The sequence below is a fragment of the Anser anser genome, assembly GCF_964211835.1.
Source record: "Anser anser genome assembly, chromosome: 6".
Lineage (NCBI taxonomy): Eukaryota > Metazoa > Chordata > Aves > Anseriformes > Anatidae > Anser > Anser anser.
Genome location: NC_139726.1, coordinates 4,852,498 through 4,869,270, shown reverse-complemented (window position 1 = coordinate 4,869,270; position 16,773 = coordinate 4,852,498). Strand labels below are relative to the sequence as shown.

The following is a 16,773-nucleotide window of genomic DNA, read 5'->3' as shown; positions in this document are numbered from 1 at the left end:
CTCTTTTTCTGGAAAAGATGAGATGTTTTTGTTCAGTTGTGTCAAATAGTGGGGTGTGTACTGCAAATGGAAATCCAGATAATAAACCAGTGTTAGTGCAGGCTTATGTGCACAGAACATGAGACTGGAGTTGTAAACTAACAATGTAATTTTGAGATACAACTGACTTCTTTGCCCCCTTTATCTATCCTTGCTGTTGATTTTTTTTTTGAGAACTTCAGAGGCTGAATAAGACAAAAAAAAGTTTGCTAGTTCCAGGTGACTATGCTCTTGTTATGTATAAGGATGGGTACAGCTCAAGTGCAAGGAGTGGTGATTGAGCTAACATAGGAATGTCTGGGTAGTTTGAGATTATTTTTATAGGAGATCAAAGATGGATATAAGCTACTCATCTCTAATTTCACCTCTAATTCTTCCATTTCCCACACTGACAAATCCACACCATGTAAATGCCCATTGCTCCCACTGCCATGTGCTTGCTCATTTTGCTGAGTTCTGGCTGTTATGCTGTGATCTGTTCCTTCAATAAAGCAAAAGAGCTTGGTTTAAAACCACTTCTGCTATAATTGTTTGTGGCTCCGTTCTTGTTCCTGTATGTGAGAAAGATCAGTTTTTTAACTTTGCTATGGTGACAAAGGGGCGGGGGTTGGGGGTGGGAAATTATAAATCCCCACCCCTACCTGGTTTTCAGTTAACTCTTGGAGGTCATGTGTTCAGTCCCTGCTGGGGTCAGAGTCTGGCACGTGATGGTCATTGCTCCTTAATGCAAAGCCCAGCATTTGCGCAAGGGTTTCCTCATCCTCTCACACGAGCGGCTGCCAACCACAGGGTAACGTGACTCCGCTGTGGAGGGGAAGAGATGAGTTTTATATGTAAAATATACAAGCAGTAACACTGAATCACTTCTGGATGTTAAGGTGAATATGTGCCTAGATTGCTCTAAGTAACTGAGTTTATTATAATTCCTCTGTCACATTCCCTTGCTGCAGCTGTGACACTCTTCTGTGTAACTTATTTAATTATACAGTTGTGTTTGCTGCTGTGTGTCTGTTGTTGCTATGAGCATTTACATTTTTTTTCTCTACAGTTCTGTAATTTAAACAAATCTATCGAAGTGTATTTAACCTGAAGTAATCCAGAATGTGTGTTGCTCTGGGCTGTGTTTCTCAGGAACTTCCTTCTGCAATTCTGTATTCACAAAAGCAGTTCGCTTTGTGTAAAGATGAGAGGAAGGATCATCCCTTATGCACCGCCCACAGCTGTAGGTTTTCTTTGTTTGTGTTTAAAACAGCTTCAGTCCACAATGCTATTGGTGCTTTCAGTGGGTGTATTTTAACAGTGTGGACCGATATGGCAAACTTTTGTGCTCACGTATGTGCACGGCTCCAATTTTCCGAAGAGTTCATTTGTATGGTCACTTGAAAATGTCAAAGGTCTGTGGGCTGAGCCTTGTTTAGCAACCTCGTGAATGCCTATTGGAGGGCAGAAAGTGCAGGCCCTGCTATTTTCATGATAAACTTTCTTTGAGGATTTGATACAGCTTTTAAGTAGGGATTCATTGTATGCCCCTGTCAGCAGTGTGTTGGGTAGAAAGACTGTGAGTAAAAAAATAATAATAAAAATATCCTGGAATGCTTGAAGAGAATGCTTAAAGGGGGCAAGGGGACTTTTTACATTCTTTTAATGAAAGCATCAAAATACAATTATAGGCAGAGAGTAACTAAAAATATTGTAATGAATCTAAAAATAAGAGATTATTATTCTTAAGCCTAATGGACATTCTTGTGTAAGTCTGATAAGATGGCTTGTTAATACTCACACTTTTTTCTATTTAGTTGGTAAATTATGCATAAAGGACAAAACAGAAGTAGTCACCCAGACATTCACTTCATTTTTTTGACTTTTTTATCCATTGTCTTTTATGGTTTATCTGTTGTCTTCTGTGGCTTCAAACAATAGATGAAATATGCTGATGTCTGTGCTGATACAATATGTGATAATGAATGTTTTCTTAATTTTCACTATGTATGCTCTTTTTTGAAAATTAAATATTGCCAACAGTCACTTTTTTTTTACATTGAATTATAGCACATACTAAGAGGTGGGGAGACTGCTAAGGAATGAGATAGGGAGTGCCTTGGGGGCAGGAATAGGAAACAAATGAGAGAAGAGACCTTCAGGAATGTGTGGGGAACAAAAAGGAAAACAGATAGTAGGAGACTTAAATCCTGTGGTAGGGAAAACAGTATCAAAAGAACAGTCAACAGAAAGGGGGAAAAATGCTGACTTCATATCATCTGTATCTATTAAGATGAAACTGCCAGGAAATTTCTAGGAAAGGAGGAAGATGCCTGAATGCCTTTATTCCAGAGAAAGGTGGTGGAGGCAAGGTGTTTTTCTTGGCATTGTTTACTTTTACTGCAAGCTGTATGAAAATATCTTCATACGGAACCATGTTTATCTAAGTGGGAAGTTCACTTTGCATTAAGGGGTTTGAATTTTAATTTGAAGAGGATACAGAATATAGTTTTCAGTCAAATTAAGATAATTGGATGTAATAAAGCTGTATTGTACTTGTATAAATGTTATCTGCATGTAGAAAATAACTCATGAATTATTGTGAAATAACTACATGGGGCTCTATTCTCCAGCAATTAGAAAATGTCATAAAGCCAGCCATCAAAAAAAAAAATAATCTGAGTTTTCTTCTATGAAGCATAATTCCCATTTGAAGGACAAAAGTGCTTTCTTATTCTGTTCTCAGAATTTGATCTCAGGGATTTCGTTCCTCAATAGGATTTTGATTGATTTTATTTTAGTAGTTTTATCTTATTTCATAATGCTTGTATTAAATCAGGTACCTCTGAGCACTTAATCATTTTTAGTCTCTAGGTTTTTGTATTTAATATTATACTTGCTGTCAAAATTTAATATAAGTAAGAATCATAATAAACAAAACTCATTGATCAGATGCAGTGAACTACAGCAGTGACAGGCAACCAGAAGCCTGATTCAGAATTTTTTTTTGTAATAAAGAGACACCTATTGACTTCAGTCAGTTTTGGGTCAGGCCTCAAATGGAAACAACCCATCTATGCTTTCCATTCGGGTCAGTGGGTGACCTGGAATATGATAGCCATTAATCCACTGTAATAACTGTGTGTCCTTACTGAGAAATGGGGATGAGAGAGACAAATGGTAGGATGCTGCCCTGTCTTAACATGACGTAAAAATGAAGAACCCGCAGCCCAGATGAGAGGGAGTTGATCTGGAAAACCAAACTGTCCTTCAAGCACCCTTATCATCCATCTGCTGGTCATACATGGCGAGGGAATTGACTGGCATTGCCTGTGTGGGCCCCAGGGCCTAGTTGCTGGAAGCTCCCAGGCCTTACTTTTAGGCCGTGTCCACAAGAGGACATAGGCGATGGTGATGTGCCACGTGGACCTGCTCAGTGACACTCAGCTCCCTGCCAAGGCTACCGAATGCTGCTGTGCTCAGAGGAGAGCCTCAACTGAGTCATCCGTTAAGAGAAATTAAAAGACCTGTTCCCTCAGTTCAGGAGCTGTGTCCCTGGGGCGCATTAAACTCAGGCATTAATGTGAGAGGGAAGGAAGGAGCCTGACTGTAGGGAAGACTACAGCCTACTGCATGGTCATTTTATCTGGAATGAGACAGTCAGGAAAACCTGATTTCCAGCCCTTTCTCCATTTTCCTCCATAATTAAATATTCATTAGACAAGAGAACTATATCTTGATTATGTGAGTGTGTACTGGACAGGCTTTGATAATGGCTGTGGGATTAGGACACCTGTGATAGTGTTGTAGATAAAAGAAATAAGCTTTTGGAAACAAAAATGAGCTTTACTTTCCAAGTTCTCATTCTAGTATTGCCTGAAAATAAGCCCTAGTTTACTGGCAAAGCCCATAGCTTCTTAAAATTTATAATTTTACACAATTATACAATGTTTCAACCCATATGGAGACAGTACAAAAATAATGCATCTACAAAACCTTCCAGGAGAAGGTGAATGTTAGCAAAATGAAAGCTGCTGGCACTTTTTTACCCTGGGTTTGGGGGGTGAGGGGGGTGCAGAGACGTTCTTGAGTAAGATACCCAGCCTGGAGGGGGGGGAAAGAAAATGTTCTGAGCATAAAAATTAAATGATAGCAAATTAAACCAGGTAACCAGCATCATGCTGGCCATTTGGATAAAGAGGTTTGGATTAATTGGCGCTAATGAGACTGTTCTATTTAGGGGGTTATATTGAAATACCAACTGTTATCCTTCCTGTATGTGGTGATGAAGCTCTTCTGTATAGTCTTCAGGGGCTGGCATTAAAACTTGATTAAAAAAATTAAAAACCTGAAAATTTATACTTAGGTATTTGTACTGAAAAAAAATAGAGAAATGGATCATAAGAGATTCTTTTCATGATATCTATAACCTAGAATGTACCATTCCACTGACTTTAGAACCCTTTTTCCACACAAAAAAAAAGCTAGGTTGTGTTAATGAATGCAATACTCAGCTGGCTACAACCCATATAACTATCTGTTCTCTCAAAAGCTTGTTTCTGGATATCTCTATGTAATATACTATTAGCTTTAAGGAAAGAGCTGATACTTGTAGAAGAGATGTACTTAGGATTTTGCTTTTCCCCCTCACTCTTTTGAAAACCTGTATTTTCTGGTGGCCTTGTGTCACATATTGTGTACTTCTCTCTACTATTTCTGCCTATCCCCTAGAGTTTTTCTGTTGCCCCAAAACTGTTGGGGATGTTGAAAAATTGTTGACTATTGTGTGGTCTAAATGCAGAGTTCCCTAAGTTGGGGAAGGCTCCAAGCACCTCAGCAAGCCTCCTGGCTGCCTTCTGTAACAGAATGTGGCAGACAGCACTGGCAAAGCTTGGCCCTGAAGTGCAGGGTACGTGCTTTGTTTTCTATGCCAATAGATCTGTCTAGCCAATGCACAAATGCTATCTTTAACACAATCTCTGAGCATTATACTCACAGAACTAAGTTTCTTACAAGGATTAATGAGCTTGTAAACTTTGAAGTTATTTTGGGGGTATTCTTTTAGCAAGTAGAATTTGTACTTGTAGCTTGACTTGGGCTTTCCCCCTTTCTGGGGATGAAGGAGCTAAAAGCCCAGGATACTTGGTGTGGCTAGACTTAAAATATTTTAAGATCCTGGTCTTGAAAGCTGCGTTTCTAAGGATGCCTTTGCCATCTGTATTTTTGTAACTTTGGTTACAGCAATATGCTGCTATGTATTTACTTGAATTGATCAGTTTTACTGTTCTATTCAAATATTTTAACGTTATATTCGAATACTTGATAAAAACTTTAAATCAAGAAAATGTGGGGTCTTGAGTGATGCAGCTTTAGCGACTGCTTATCAGCCACTCGTGAATATGCATACTGTAGAAGTCAAACTGTGGCACTTTTCATTTTAAGGTGAAATTGAATGACCTGAAAATGGATCCATCTTCCCCTGTGCTACCAGCAACCATTTTAGAACAAACTGCCTCGCGGCTAGGATGCAGTCCAGCAGACAAGAAACTGGCTTTTCACTTAGATGAAGAAGATGAGTTAAAGCATCTTCGTGAATGCTTCTGCATCCCAAAAGTCAAGGATCTGCCTCCAAGTGAGAATTATAATTACAGCGGGATGGTGTGGGGGGAGGGGGAGAGGTTCTCATCTTCTGCATATGTTTATCACAAATCATTGGAAATCATTGTCACTTATGAGATAATTGAGCAATTGCAGTCATATCTGAGCACAGTATGTCCCTGGTGTTACTAAATCAATCCATCAACTTATTCTAGTACCAAAAGCTTTATGCTCTCATTCCCTTCCTGAATAAAATGTGAGGATACAGTACTTGCATGGTGCTTATGCTGTCAGTCAGCTGCTTTGAACAATATAGTGACTGATTGAAAATTATAGGCAGAAGCATTTCTATCTAATGGTTTGAAACGGCAATGTCGCTTACAGCTTATACCAAGGAAGCAACTGTGCTGAACTATAATATAGTTTGGTATTATCTATCTAGTTACAATTATTTTAGTTAATGAAAGAGACGGTACATATATTATATTAACATTTATGCCTTATTGCTGGTAGTTGAGATTATTTTCTTCCTGAGGCCAAATGGAAGACTGTGCCTTAGAACAAATAATTGATCTGAGCAAATAATTCATAATGAAACCTTTATTTGAAGATCGCTTTCCGACTTTCCTCATGCATTGCCTACAAATAGATAACTCTACATGCTTCAATGTAGCCATGCGAAATATCCCCTACATTTTTCTGACTCATTCCTGGTGTGTAGGTTGTTCTGAGGAGCCTGGGTGTGGGAGCAGGGACACCTTTGATCAGGTAACAGAGAGGACCTGCTGTGCAGGGAGCTGAGCAGCAGGGGCAGGCCAAGAGGGAAGCTTTTGCTTCATATCAGTAGTCCTAGCACAGAAAAATACAAAACATTTCCATGTTTGTGTGTCCTGGTGCTGTGCTGGGAGATGTTGCTGATGGCTTTTGTACCCACTGCTCTTGTTGCTGCTGTGTCTGGCCCAAACCAGGGAAACCTGGTGGAAGCATCTACCTCCAAAGGTGTTGTGATCCTGGGCTCAGCTCTGCTTCTCAAGTACCATCCAGGTTTATTTTCAGCTCACATATTGAACACATGGGGAACAAAACTGTGCCTGTAGAAATGACATATTTCCTTAGGTGGTAAACATGCATAGGCATAATTGCTCCTTTTCCACCTTGGCAGAAAGCTTCTATCAAAAAAATGAGAAATAGCATATATCTTTCTTGCAAAATATTTTCTTTTCCTAGTAGAACCAGGTAAAATTGTTTAGTTTTTTTTCTTTTTCTGAAAAGGGACAGTGCTGATGGAACTTGAGAAATTACAGTTCCACTCACCAAGTTATTTTGGAAAAGATCTGTGACAGAAAAGTGTCAATTGCCTGAATTCCTGGACGTTTTCTGAAAGTATCTTTGCCTTGCATGGAGATGCTGAAGGCAATAATGAACACTGGGAATGCAGTCTGCTCGTGTCCTTAGGATAGGGAGGTGATAAATCATAGTTGTCTATGTACTGGTGGTATTGGCTTATCTTTCTCCATGTTTAAATCATTGAGTTTTGCTATTTATATTATTCAGAGCAGAGCTGGGCACTTCACAAATATTTAAACTAGATGCTTCCCCTGCATGAAGTAGGTGCTCTCAGCCTGTCTGCCAAGATGTGGTTTTTACCAGTCGGATTAAGAGGGTTTCCCAAACTCCCCCCTAAGTTTAGGTGTGATTATTCTGTACTCGTACCACTTCAGCTGCCACAGTGCTGCTGGAGTGTGGTCTCCAGTGCAGTGTAGGAACAGGACGTTATGTCCCACCCGAGCTGGAAAATGCTAGAAGGCAGTCTGAGCGGTCCTCATGCTGCTATGTGTGTTCTGGCTGCTCTGCTACAGTCCAGTTCAACAAACACATCCGAACTGAAGCGTGTCCTTGACTGCAACATGTCATGAGTCTCAAGATTATGGAAGCTCACTCACCAGTGTAGTGTTTCAGCAGCTTCAAATTAAAAGATCTTTCTTCTGAGATGTACATAGAGGTTTTATACCTTATGACAGTGTTTACTGCATCCGTTCCAACCTCCATGATAATCGTCTTTCAATTACCATAATATTCAGACCAAAAGACTGTATTTCTTACCCCAGTTACTGTAATACATAGACCCGAGACCATAGATGTGTTCTAGTGAAGATCAGCAGCCTATTGAGTAATTCCAGCTGAACAGCATAGAGAACCCATCATTCTTGGGTTCCCAAATTGACAGTTTTTCCTCTTCTTTTTTCCTTGTCTGTTTTCATTATTTTAGCTGTCAATAGGAACAGCTTCCCTGCTGAAAAACAGCAGGGGTGTGAAAATATATATATTTACATTGTGTGTCTATGGAGTAGAGAGAGATCTCATGACATTTATCTTAGCACAGGAACAGATCCTAGATAACGTGCTTAAGATAAGTGTCATTACAGAGATTAGCCATCAAATATTCTTTATATATTTACATAAAATGCTACAATGGGGCTTTAAAATTAAGCTTTACAACAGTCAGATGAGAACATCCATAGGAGACGTGCAAGATTATGTACATTAAAAGTATTTAGAAAGTCATTATAAGAGTTTAATTTTATCAACTGTCACAGTTGTCCATACTGTTTGTTACGTTAATCAGGCAGAAACAACCAGCAGACTAACTCCCTGGCAAATCCTTGTGCTTTTATGGGTGAGCCTGAGGGACAAGGCACAGGTGAGAAAATAGGAAAAGATGACAGAGGATGATCTAGTGAAACATTCACATGGTTAGCTCAGAGAAATGATAACAAAGTCTTGTTAATGCTTTTTCTTGCATGGGGAAGGAGGTAGGGATGACTGGATTGCAGTCAGGTGCCAAATCACCAATCTGACTAAGGCTGTGGCTTGTGTTCTGTCCTTTTATAAAGGAAATGAGTATCATTTGGGTTTCTTGGGACTAAAAAGATATCCCAGGGTGCAAGCGTTGAGCTGTGTTTCCCTGAAGAGATAGGGTAAATCTGGCTCTTTGTTTGGAGGACTTGGGAGTAGGAAGGGAATAGGAAGGTGTGGAAGAGGTGATCTTTCAGCCTTCAGTAGGGGATAGGATTCAGGTAATGTATAAGCAGATTAAGTTCTTTCTGGTTAATGAAAACACTGTATATTGTCCATTTTTTGGACCGAATATTTCTGACAACATACTTTAAGGACATGTTTCAGTAATTATCTCCTGTTTGTTGTATGCCAGCCTTTATTTCATCAGTTGTGCTTGTTTTTATTTGAAAACTGTTCATCTTGTATGTCAACCACAGCTCCACCAGAAATAAAAATGGCCAATTTAATGAGAAATGAGGGTAAATTGAGGAAGATAACTAATCTTAATATGAATGCATGATTGTAAAAAAAAAAAAAACAAAAAAAACCACAATGACAGTGGAGGTTTTTCAAATGCAGTGAAATGCTGGTCAGGAGAAGGTGTGAAATGATGAAGATGCTGTAAGAAGAAAAAAGAATAGGAATAGTTTGAGAAGCAGCAGTGGTTCAGAATGAGTCTTTTAATGATGTTATAGAGGACAAAATAAGCAGCCTTTTGTGAAAAGGAAAAGAGTACAGCCTGGTATAGAGTTGATAGTATGCCCCCCCCAAAAAAAAATCCAAACAGATGTAAAAGTAGAAAAACACATTTTGTTAAAGAAATGGTGCTGGCCTTCTTCAACAGTAACCCAAGAGGTATTATCTGGAGAGGATTGTGGTGCAAGAAAAGCTGACTTATAATTCCTTACCTTTATTTAATGCTTGCTTGGAATATAAAGAGTGTTAGTGAGATTTAGAGCTCTGAATTCTTGAGTAAAGATCCTTCTCTCTATTCCCAATGAGACAGTATTGTTGGATTTCTTGATAGGGAAAGAGCTGTTAATAGAACCAATTTAGGAGCATGAATAATATTTATACCTCTCTGCTTTCATTCATATTAAAATCTGGATGAAAAACAGACATAGTATCTGTTATACAGATTAGGCTGAAATTGCTCTCTGACTTATGCTTTTTAAAAGCTTCTAAAGCTTTAATTAAGAAATTACCTAAGTTGTCTATACTTCTGAAAAATGTGTTTCTGGTGAAGTTCAATGATGTTGGTAATTGTTCGTGTGAAAGAGTAAGACACCTCTTTCAGGCATCTAATCTATTTTTCTGCGGCTCTAACATAACATTTTTCTGACAGAAATGCAGTCTTCTTTGATCCTAGCATGTATATTAAGATATTCATTCATCTGATCTGAGTTATATCAGCTATGTTTACCAAAAATACATGTAATGTTAGCTTTTAAGGTTTTTGTAAGTACATGTGTAGATGAATATAAATTACTTACTACTACTAGAAGGTCACCATCATTTGTCCCTCTAAGATTCTCAAACATGAGAAATAATAGGAAAAGGCAGTGTTTGGATTGATAGATGATGACACGGGGTAATTAGATTGTTCAGAACATCACTAGAGCTATTATTTATAAATTTCCAGCGCCTTGCTTTTCTCCTAATCATTGAAAGGATTTGTCAACATAGATTTCCTCCTCCTCAGATGATGACATGAAGTACAGCCCACAATATATGCTGACAAGACGAGAACTTTTGAGACTGCCTTAAAATATTCTGTGCAATGACTACATTTTTCTAAATAGCAGTTTAATCATGCAGGTAGATCTTACATGAAAGACACAGATTTACCTAGTCTTAGCTTTTATTAAATGCACAATTCAAGTAGTTTCACGACCTGAAGTAGGAATATATTGATGATGGAAGAAAAGTGGATGGTCTGGTCAGGGAACTGCTCCCTCTTCACTTACCACTGGTTATGAACCTGACAAAATCAGTGCCAGTGGCTGCTTCCCGTGCAGCCCCAGAGACCTGGGGATTTAATGCTGCCTGAACTCACATTAGTTCCAAAATAGATATAGATGGACTTGGCCAAAAATTGCAGAAGTGCAGCAGAAATAAATGCTTGCACATTTGTATTCCTTCTTAGACCCTTTGCATGAGGTCACTTGGACGGTGTCCTGTGGGGAAGGTCAGGATGTGGCCCCTCTGTTTGCACGTGGGGCCCACGGCACCCTGGGGTGCTCCGGAGCAGGCAGCTCTGGGTGGGTGCATTCCCTCCTGTGCTCATGCCCACCCATGTTTCTGTGGCTTCCCTCCACAGCTGACCTGACCCTAGTGAACGGAGAGGAGAGCTGCATATACTTCGTTGGCAATTCTCTTGGGCTCCAGCCAAAACGAGTGAAAACGTACCTGGATGAGGAACTGGACAAGTGGGCTCGAACGTGAGTGTGCTGCAGTGTGTGAAATGCCAACCCATGCTTCAGAGAAGGGCTGTGTTTTATTATGGGGTCTGCCTCAGAATGGCTCGAGTAGAGTGTTAAACCCATCCTGACTCAGGAGTAAAACATGTTCACTGTTTCCATAGCACTATTTAAATCTACTTTGAAGGTATGAGCAGTAAAAGTAGCAAAGAAACTTCCAGCTTTGATAACCTGTGCTGCACCAGGCAGCTCTGCTTTGGCTCCTCTGGAGGGCTTGCGCAGTTGAACCATCCCCTTCAATTGCTGCGTGTGTTTATACACAAGATGCACAAACTCACTTGGTTAGTGCTGCTTGCTGCTGAACATGATTCAGTTTCTGGCCCTGTGATTTTTCTAATTCATATTTTAACCGCTTGTGATTCACTTTGTGGGTGTTGCAGTGGGGCCGGCTTCCCTTGAAATGGCACGGAGCACAAGTGGTGCTGCGGGCAGATTACCACCTCCTCTTCAACCAAGTTTATGCCTGACAAGTTCACTTTATTTAGAAAGAAGCATCCCTGTCTCATCAGGAGCATCTCTGCAAGGAGCTGAGTGTGGATTGCAACAAGCTCTGCTAAGCAGAGCTGAAGTAAGAGAGCCAGGAGGATGAGATACCTTTCAGCAGTGTCCCTTATAGGAAAAGGACTTTGTCACTTCAAATGAGGGACTTGTAGAAGCTTTTCCCCCCCCAGTATGTCTGCATTTTCTTACATACTTTTTTTTTGAAATGTAGAGTCTGTGCTTTGAGGTATCAGCACCTGTCTGAGCAGCTGGAGCAGGGAGAAGAAAAAAGATAACTAGAAACCAGGGAGCTGAAGGCAGGAAAGGAAAATAACACCCAGATGAGTGAGTGAGCTGGGAAAGATGAATACATTACAGGGTATGGGATGTGAGTGGAACCTATGTGATTTCATGGTGAGAAAGCAGAGGAAATATGTGGAGGCAGAAGGGGAAAAGCTAATCCTGCTCGCTGGGCAGCTGTGTTCCAGGAGAAATGCTGTAGATGGAGGCTGCCTGATGTAAATGTGAAAACTTTGTAGCTGCTGTTTTACTTGTTAATATATAGATGCTGTGGGTTAATAAAAGTGGTTTACTATTTCTTATTTATTGCTTATTTTCTTATAAGTGAGAAGAAGGTTGAGAATGAATGGCAGTGAATTTGAACTTTGGGAAACACTTTTTCCTTCTGGTTATTCATTCAGCACGGCACTGCAGTTTCTCTAGTCATTTGAAAAAATTGCAACCCTGTCCACTTCTGTATGATTATCGTACTTTATCAGGGAAACCGCTGAGTTCTTTCAAAAGCTAAAAGTCAGATAAGTCTTATCTGTTAGTGATGCACTGGGAGTGCAAACATATTTCAGCTCCCTCACTGTACCTTTTTATTGGTTTGCTTCCATTCTTATGTTTGCCTTTGCTACAGTGAAGCATAATTCCATCCCCCATTATTTAAAAAAAAAAAAGAAAAAGAAAAAGAAAAGCTTGAAAGAAAAGGGTAAGCAGCATGTTTCTCCAGAAGACCAAACATGCCTTCAGTAGCTGTATCCAAGGGGGAAATATGGCTGAGCATGATTTCTAGCCATCAGAAGAGAGGGAGCAAACCTAGGAAGGCTGTTTGCCAAAAATACAGCTCAAATCCCAACAGATTACACGGAATATATCAAAGCTTAAAATAAATAAAATGAAATAAAATTTATAAAACCCTGCTAGCTGCAGGTGCACCTAAAGCAACCGAAAAAGTCAGGGTAAGGTCAAGGTAAACCTGAACAGAGCAATTTATGTATAAAGAAGCTGGTGTGGGCAGGGACAGAGGATCAGGTGCCAGGGGCTGTGGAGGAATAGGTAGCTGGCACACAAATAGTTGCTTTTATTCTGGTCACCAAGGGCAGAAGGTAGGTGTTACCAGCTGAAGCCTGTTCAATGCCTTGTATGTTGGCAGTGTGGAATTTAGTGGCTGTGGCTCGGATAAATAAGTAGCGAGTATCTAAGAAATGGCATATGAATTAGACACATCCTTCAAGTCAGCAATGATATAGATTCTGTCTCTTAGAAAATGCGATAAACCAATTTGTTTGTCGTGTCATGGGACTCGTCTCAAACAGCCACTATATTGTCAGTTTAAGCTGTTTTCACCACTTAAAGCTGATAGAAGGAGTGAAAGGGAAGATTATCTGGGAGCTGTCGGCAAGGGCAGGGAAGCTCATAGCTCCAGCTCTGGGTGCCGATGGCTGTAACTCATTAGAGCAAGGCCTGCAGGGGAAGAGGCCTTTTCATGTGTTTTTTTCCTCTTGTTGTGTTCCCTCTCGCAGCATCACAGTCTTCCTCACACACACAGTTCAAATGGAGGGTTATAGCTTTCTTCTTGTACATCTGACTACCGCGTACCTGTTCTGTTTTGGGATTCTTTCTTGGCATGTTCCTTGGTCTCCTCTTTTATGTTAATGTATAGAGGCTGCAGATTCAAGCCTCTGGCATTCTTAGTGGAGATCTAAAAAGAGCCTTTGAGGCTTCATCCTTTTTTTCCTGTTTTGATTTCTGCTAAATCCAAGATTTCTTGAACAGGGGCAAAAAGATGATTTGTCTCCTTTCTGTTTAGCCTAAAGTCAGTAACAGTCTTTTTTTTAAATCTAAAAGACCAAGGTTCAGGTTACTTGCCTAGTTGGATAAAGGCCAGTAGATGCTTTGCAGTGTCTTGTTTTCCCTTTTCTCTGTCAGAATTGTTTACACAATTAATGTATTTTATAGAATCATTATTGCGTGCAAACATACTCGGAAGTGCGAGACATTGCCCGCTGCAGTAACTCATTAAAGTGGCACTGGGAAACCAGAAGGCTGTCTGCTGCAGCACAGCTACGTGCTTGTGAAGGGCTGGAAGGGTGACCGGGGAGGGGAGAACCTGTGATGGGGAAGTTCTGAGGATTAGCCTTGTTTAGTTGAGCAGAATGAAGACTGAAGGGCAAAATAGCTGCTCTCTGCGAATGTATCGTGAGGTAAACACAGGAGAGAGAAAAGGAACCACGTTATTTAATATGCTGGTATAGTAAATATAAACTGGGAATTAATGCATTCAGGCTAGAACCTAAATATATGTACTTCAAAGCACTGAAGCAATCTGGTAGCAACCTTCTGGTACAAGTAGAGTAGAAAAAAATCCAAGCCTAAGGAGGGCTTTGCAATATAGCACCTGCAATAGCAAAAGGCTGTTTTCAGTGCATCAGAAGGTATCTTTGGTTCTGTGTGCCTGCAGGATATAACAGCCTTGCAAACAGGAATGCAGCTTGGTGGGGCTCAGGCAGACCCACTTCTGCCATTCTCCAGGAGTCCTCTGCTTTGTGCATTTCAGCAGATTGCATGTTAGAGCTGTAAATGTATGCTTTAATACCTTGTTTTTTTTAGTTTTGCCTTCAATCTACTGCTCCATACAGTTCTTGTTCCTTGGACATGTCTTCCTTTCTTTTACTTTTTTTCTTAAGACCATCATGAAGGTTAAGGGTTTGTGTTGGCTCCTTAAATATCTTGCATCACTTTTGGCAAAGGAGCAAGAAGGAAATTTCCACTTGAACAAGATTTGGATGAGCACAGAAGATTCCTGAAGCTGGCAATTAATTTAAATCCCTTTTGTTACCTCCTTTGAAACCTGGGATCATATGAGAAAATGTGTTTCTAGTTCCCCTAGTGAGCTTTACATCAACCAGGCCTCAGCAAATAAAATGTGGCATTGTGATTTCTTGCCAAATTGAAAATAAAATGGTAACTGACTAAAAATTAATTTGCAGAATAAGAAATTCTCTCAGTAGTTCAAGAAATAGTTCTGTTTGTATGATGCTTTATGATTTGATGGGCCATGTTTTGTATCCATTAATTTGAGGGCCTTGACTTAAATCTCTCTCGCTATCTAGGGTGCAGTGGAAACAAAATGAAAGGTAAGCTCCTCATGTCTGAGGGGAATGCCAGAAGCACTGAAGTTGTCCTTAAAGATTATTACCCCCAGTGCCTACCAGAGCTGAGAGAGGGGTGGCATAATATACAGAGAGATAAATTCTCTGAGGCAGAGCATAGAATTTTACAACCTAAGTGTAATAGGATGTATTGTGCCATCAGCAAAGGCTACAGAGTTTCATGTGATTAAAATAAAAAAAAGGGTCCAAGAATATGCCTTTAACTACCATTTTAGCTGCAATAATTTTTGTCTCTTGGCATTTATATTGGCCATCAAGAGGGAGGCAAGCTGTAAGATGTGCCATAATAATAATATGAATAATAATTAATGCTGTCTCTATCCTCTTTCACTATACTTAATTTTTCATGTTTTCTTCTCAAAATAAAATATTCTCATGCTTGAAATCTCATATCTGTTTTCATGAGAACTTGGAAATTTATTCTGAAATTTTGTTAGTCTTGTGTTTTGGTAGAGACAGCTTTCACCAGTAAATTCCCATTAGGAGGACACTAATGGCTATAAAATCAGAGAAAGCTAATGAAAGAGAATCCCATAGGTAGTTAGGGCTTCTTTTTTTCCCATCTTATTATGTTCGCTATCCTCTTTCAGGAAAAAAACAGATCCCCTTGGGCTGGGAGTCACCAAAAATCTTTTTTCTTTTACTGTCTGCATTATCCCTAAGTCCCCTAATCACTATATTACAGTTAAGGATAAGAAGGGAAATTAGCAATAAATGTCTTGCTGTTTGTGAAACACATACCACTGTCTTCAGGGAAAGCAGTAGCATCACATCCTGATTGGAGAAGCTAGGAAGAGCATTTTCTCCCCCTACCCAGCCTTTGCTCCTCGTCTATGAAATGTTCTTGTAAATGAGTGCTATTTCATACTGCCCGCTTTCTGCTCTCAAGATCTCATCGGAGAGTAATTCTGAAACTGAGAAGAGCAGTCAGCTGCTGTACTGTAACCTTATCCAAATTAAGGACTGAGGTGGGCCTCTTCATCAGTGGAGGATTAAACTTGTTGAATATAGCAAGACAGTATTTTAGCTGCGAGAGGTTCAGTTGTACGTGTGTTCCTCTTCTACTATTGGCCTAAATAGTAGCTATTCCAAAAACAGTGTTTCACAAGGATAATCATAAAATGGTTAAAACAAATTGCACTTTTGGCAGCAGTTTGTATTTTCTTCAGGGCTGTGGCTCTTCTGCTGTTATCTCTAAGAGGTGTGAGTTATGCACAAGTTAGTCAGAGCCTGACTGTAAAGGCACCCAGGTTATTTGTGGGATATAGAACAAAATTCTGCCTGACACAGGAAAGTTGAATGGATAAAATCTTCTGAATAGGCTAAAGCATAGGAAAGTTAAAGCATGTCAGCCTTGCATGCCATCCTTTTTCCTGTCTTAATCTGCCAGAAGTCTTATTTTGAGTGAGTATGTGGGCTTCTTCCTCTTTAAAAGGTTTGTTACTTGTCCTTCTTTCACTCATAACAGCTTCTAGGGCTCTCTTTAATTTCTACCCAGTTTCCCACTAGCTTAGTCCCTTTTTGAATCAGCTTTAAACTTGGTTCGCATGCAGCCTGGCATTTCTGACTCTAAAGGTACCCTGTGGTGCTCAGCAAATATCAAAATCATCCGGTGTGAGATGGAAGCCCAGAGCGATGTTCCCCTGGATTAGCACCATTATTACTTTTCTCAATCTGCCTTCATTTGCATTTAAATCTGTACTCTACCTTCAGTATGTTTAAGAAACTCTGCAACTTTTTATTTTTGTATGCATGGTGGCTACTTTAGAAGTTTACTTCTGTCACATTTGAAGCAAAAAATAAAAATCAGAGCAGTTAATCCAGAACTGAATGTACACATCTGTCTCTCCAGAGTAGTGGTGCATTCATGTCTAAGGTGTCAATATCATCCACTACAGATG

At 39.8% G+C, this 16,773-nt stretch overlaps 1 protein-coding gene across 1 annotated transcript in view; it reads left to right on the top strand.

Moving 5' to 3' along the window:
* KYNU (kynureninase) overlaps window positions 1-16,773 on the top strand; it is a 59,887-nt gene that overhangs the window by 1,495 nt on the left and 41,619 nt on the right. Inside the window, exons 2-3 of the mRNA XM_083841124.1 lie at window positions 5,461-5,650; window positions 10,775-10,895. Of these exons, the coding sequence (XP_083697250.1) occupies window positions 5,482-5,650; window positions 10,775-10,895 (290 nt within the window). The 5' untranslated portion in view covers window positions 5,461-5,481. The remainder of the gene's footprint in view (window positions 1-5,460; window positions 5,651-10,774; window positions 10,896-16,773) is intronic.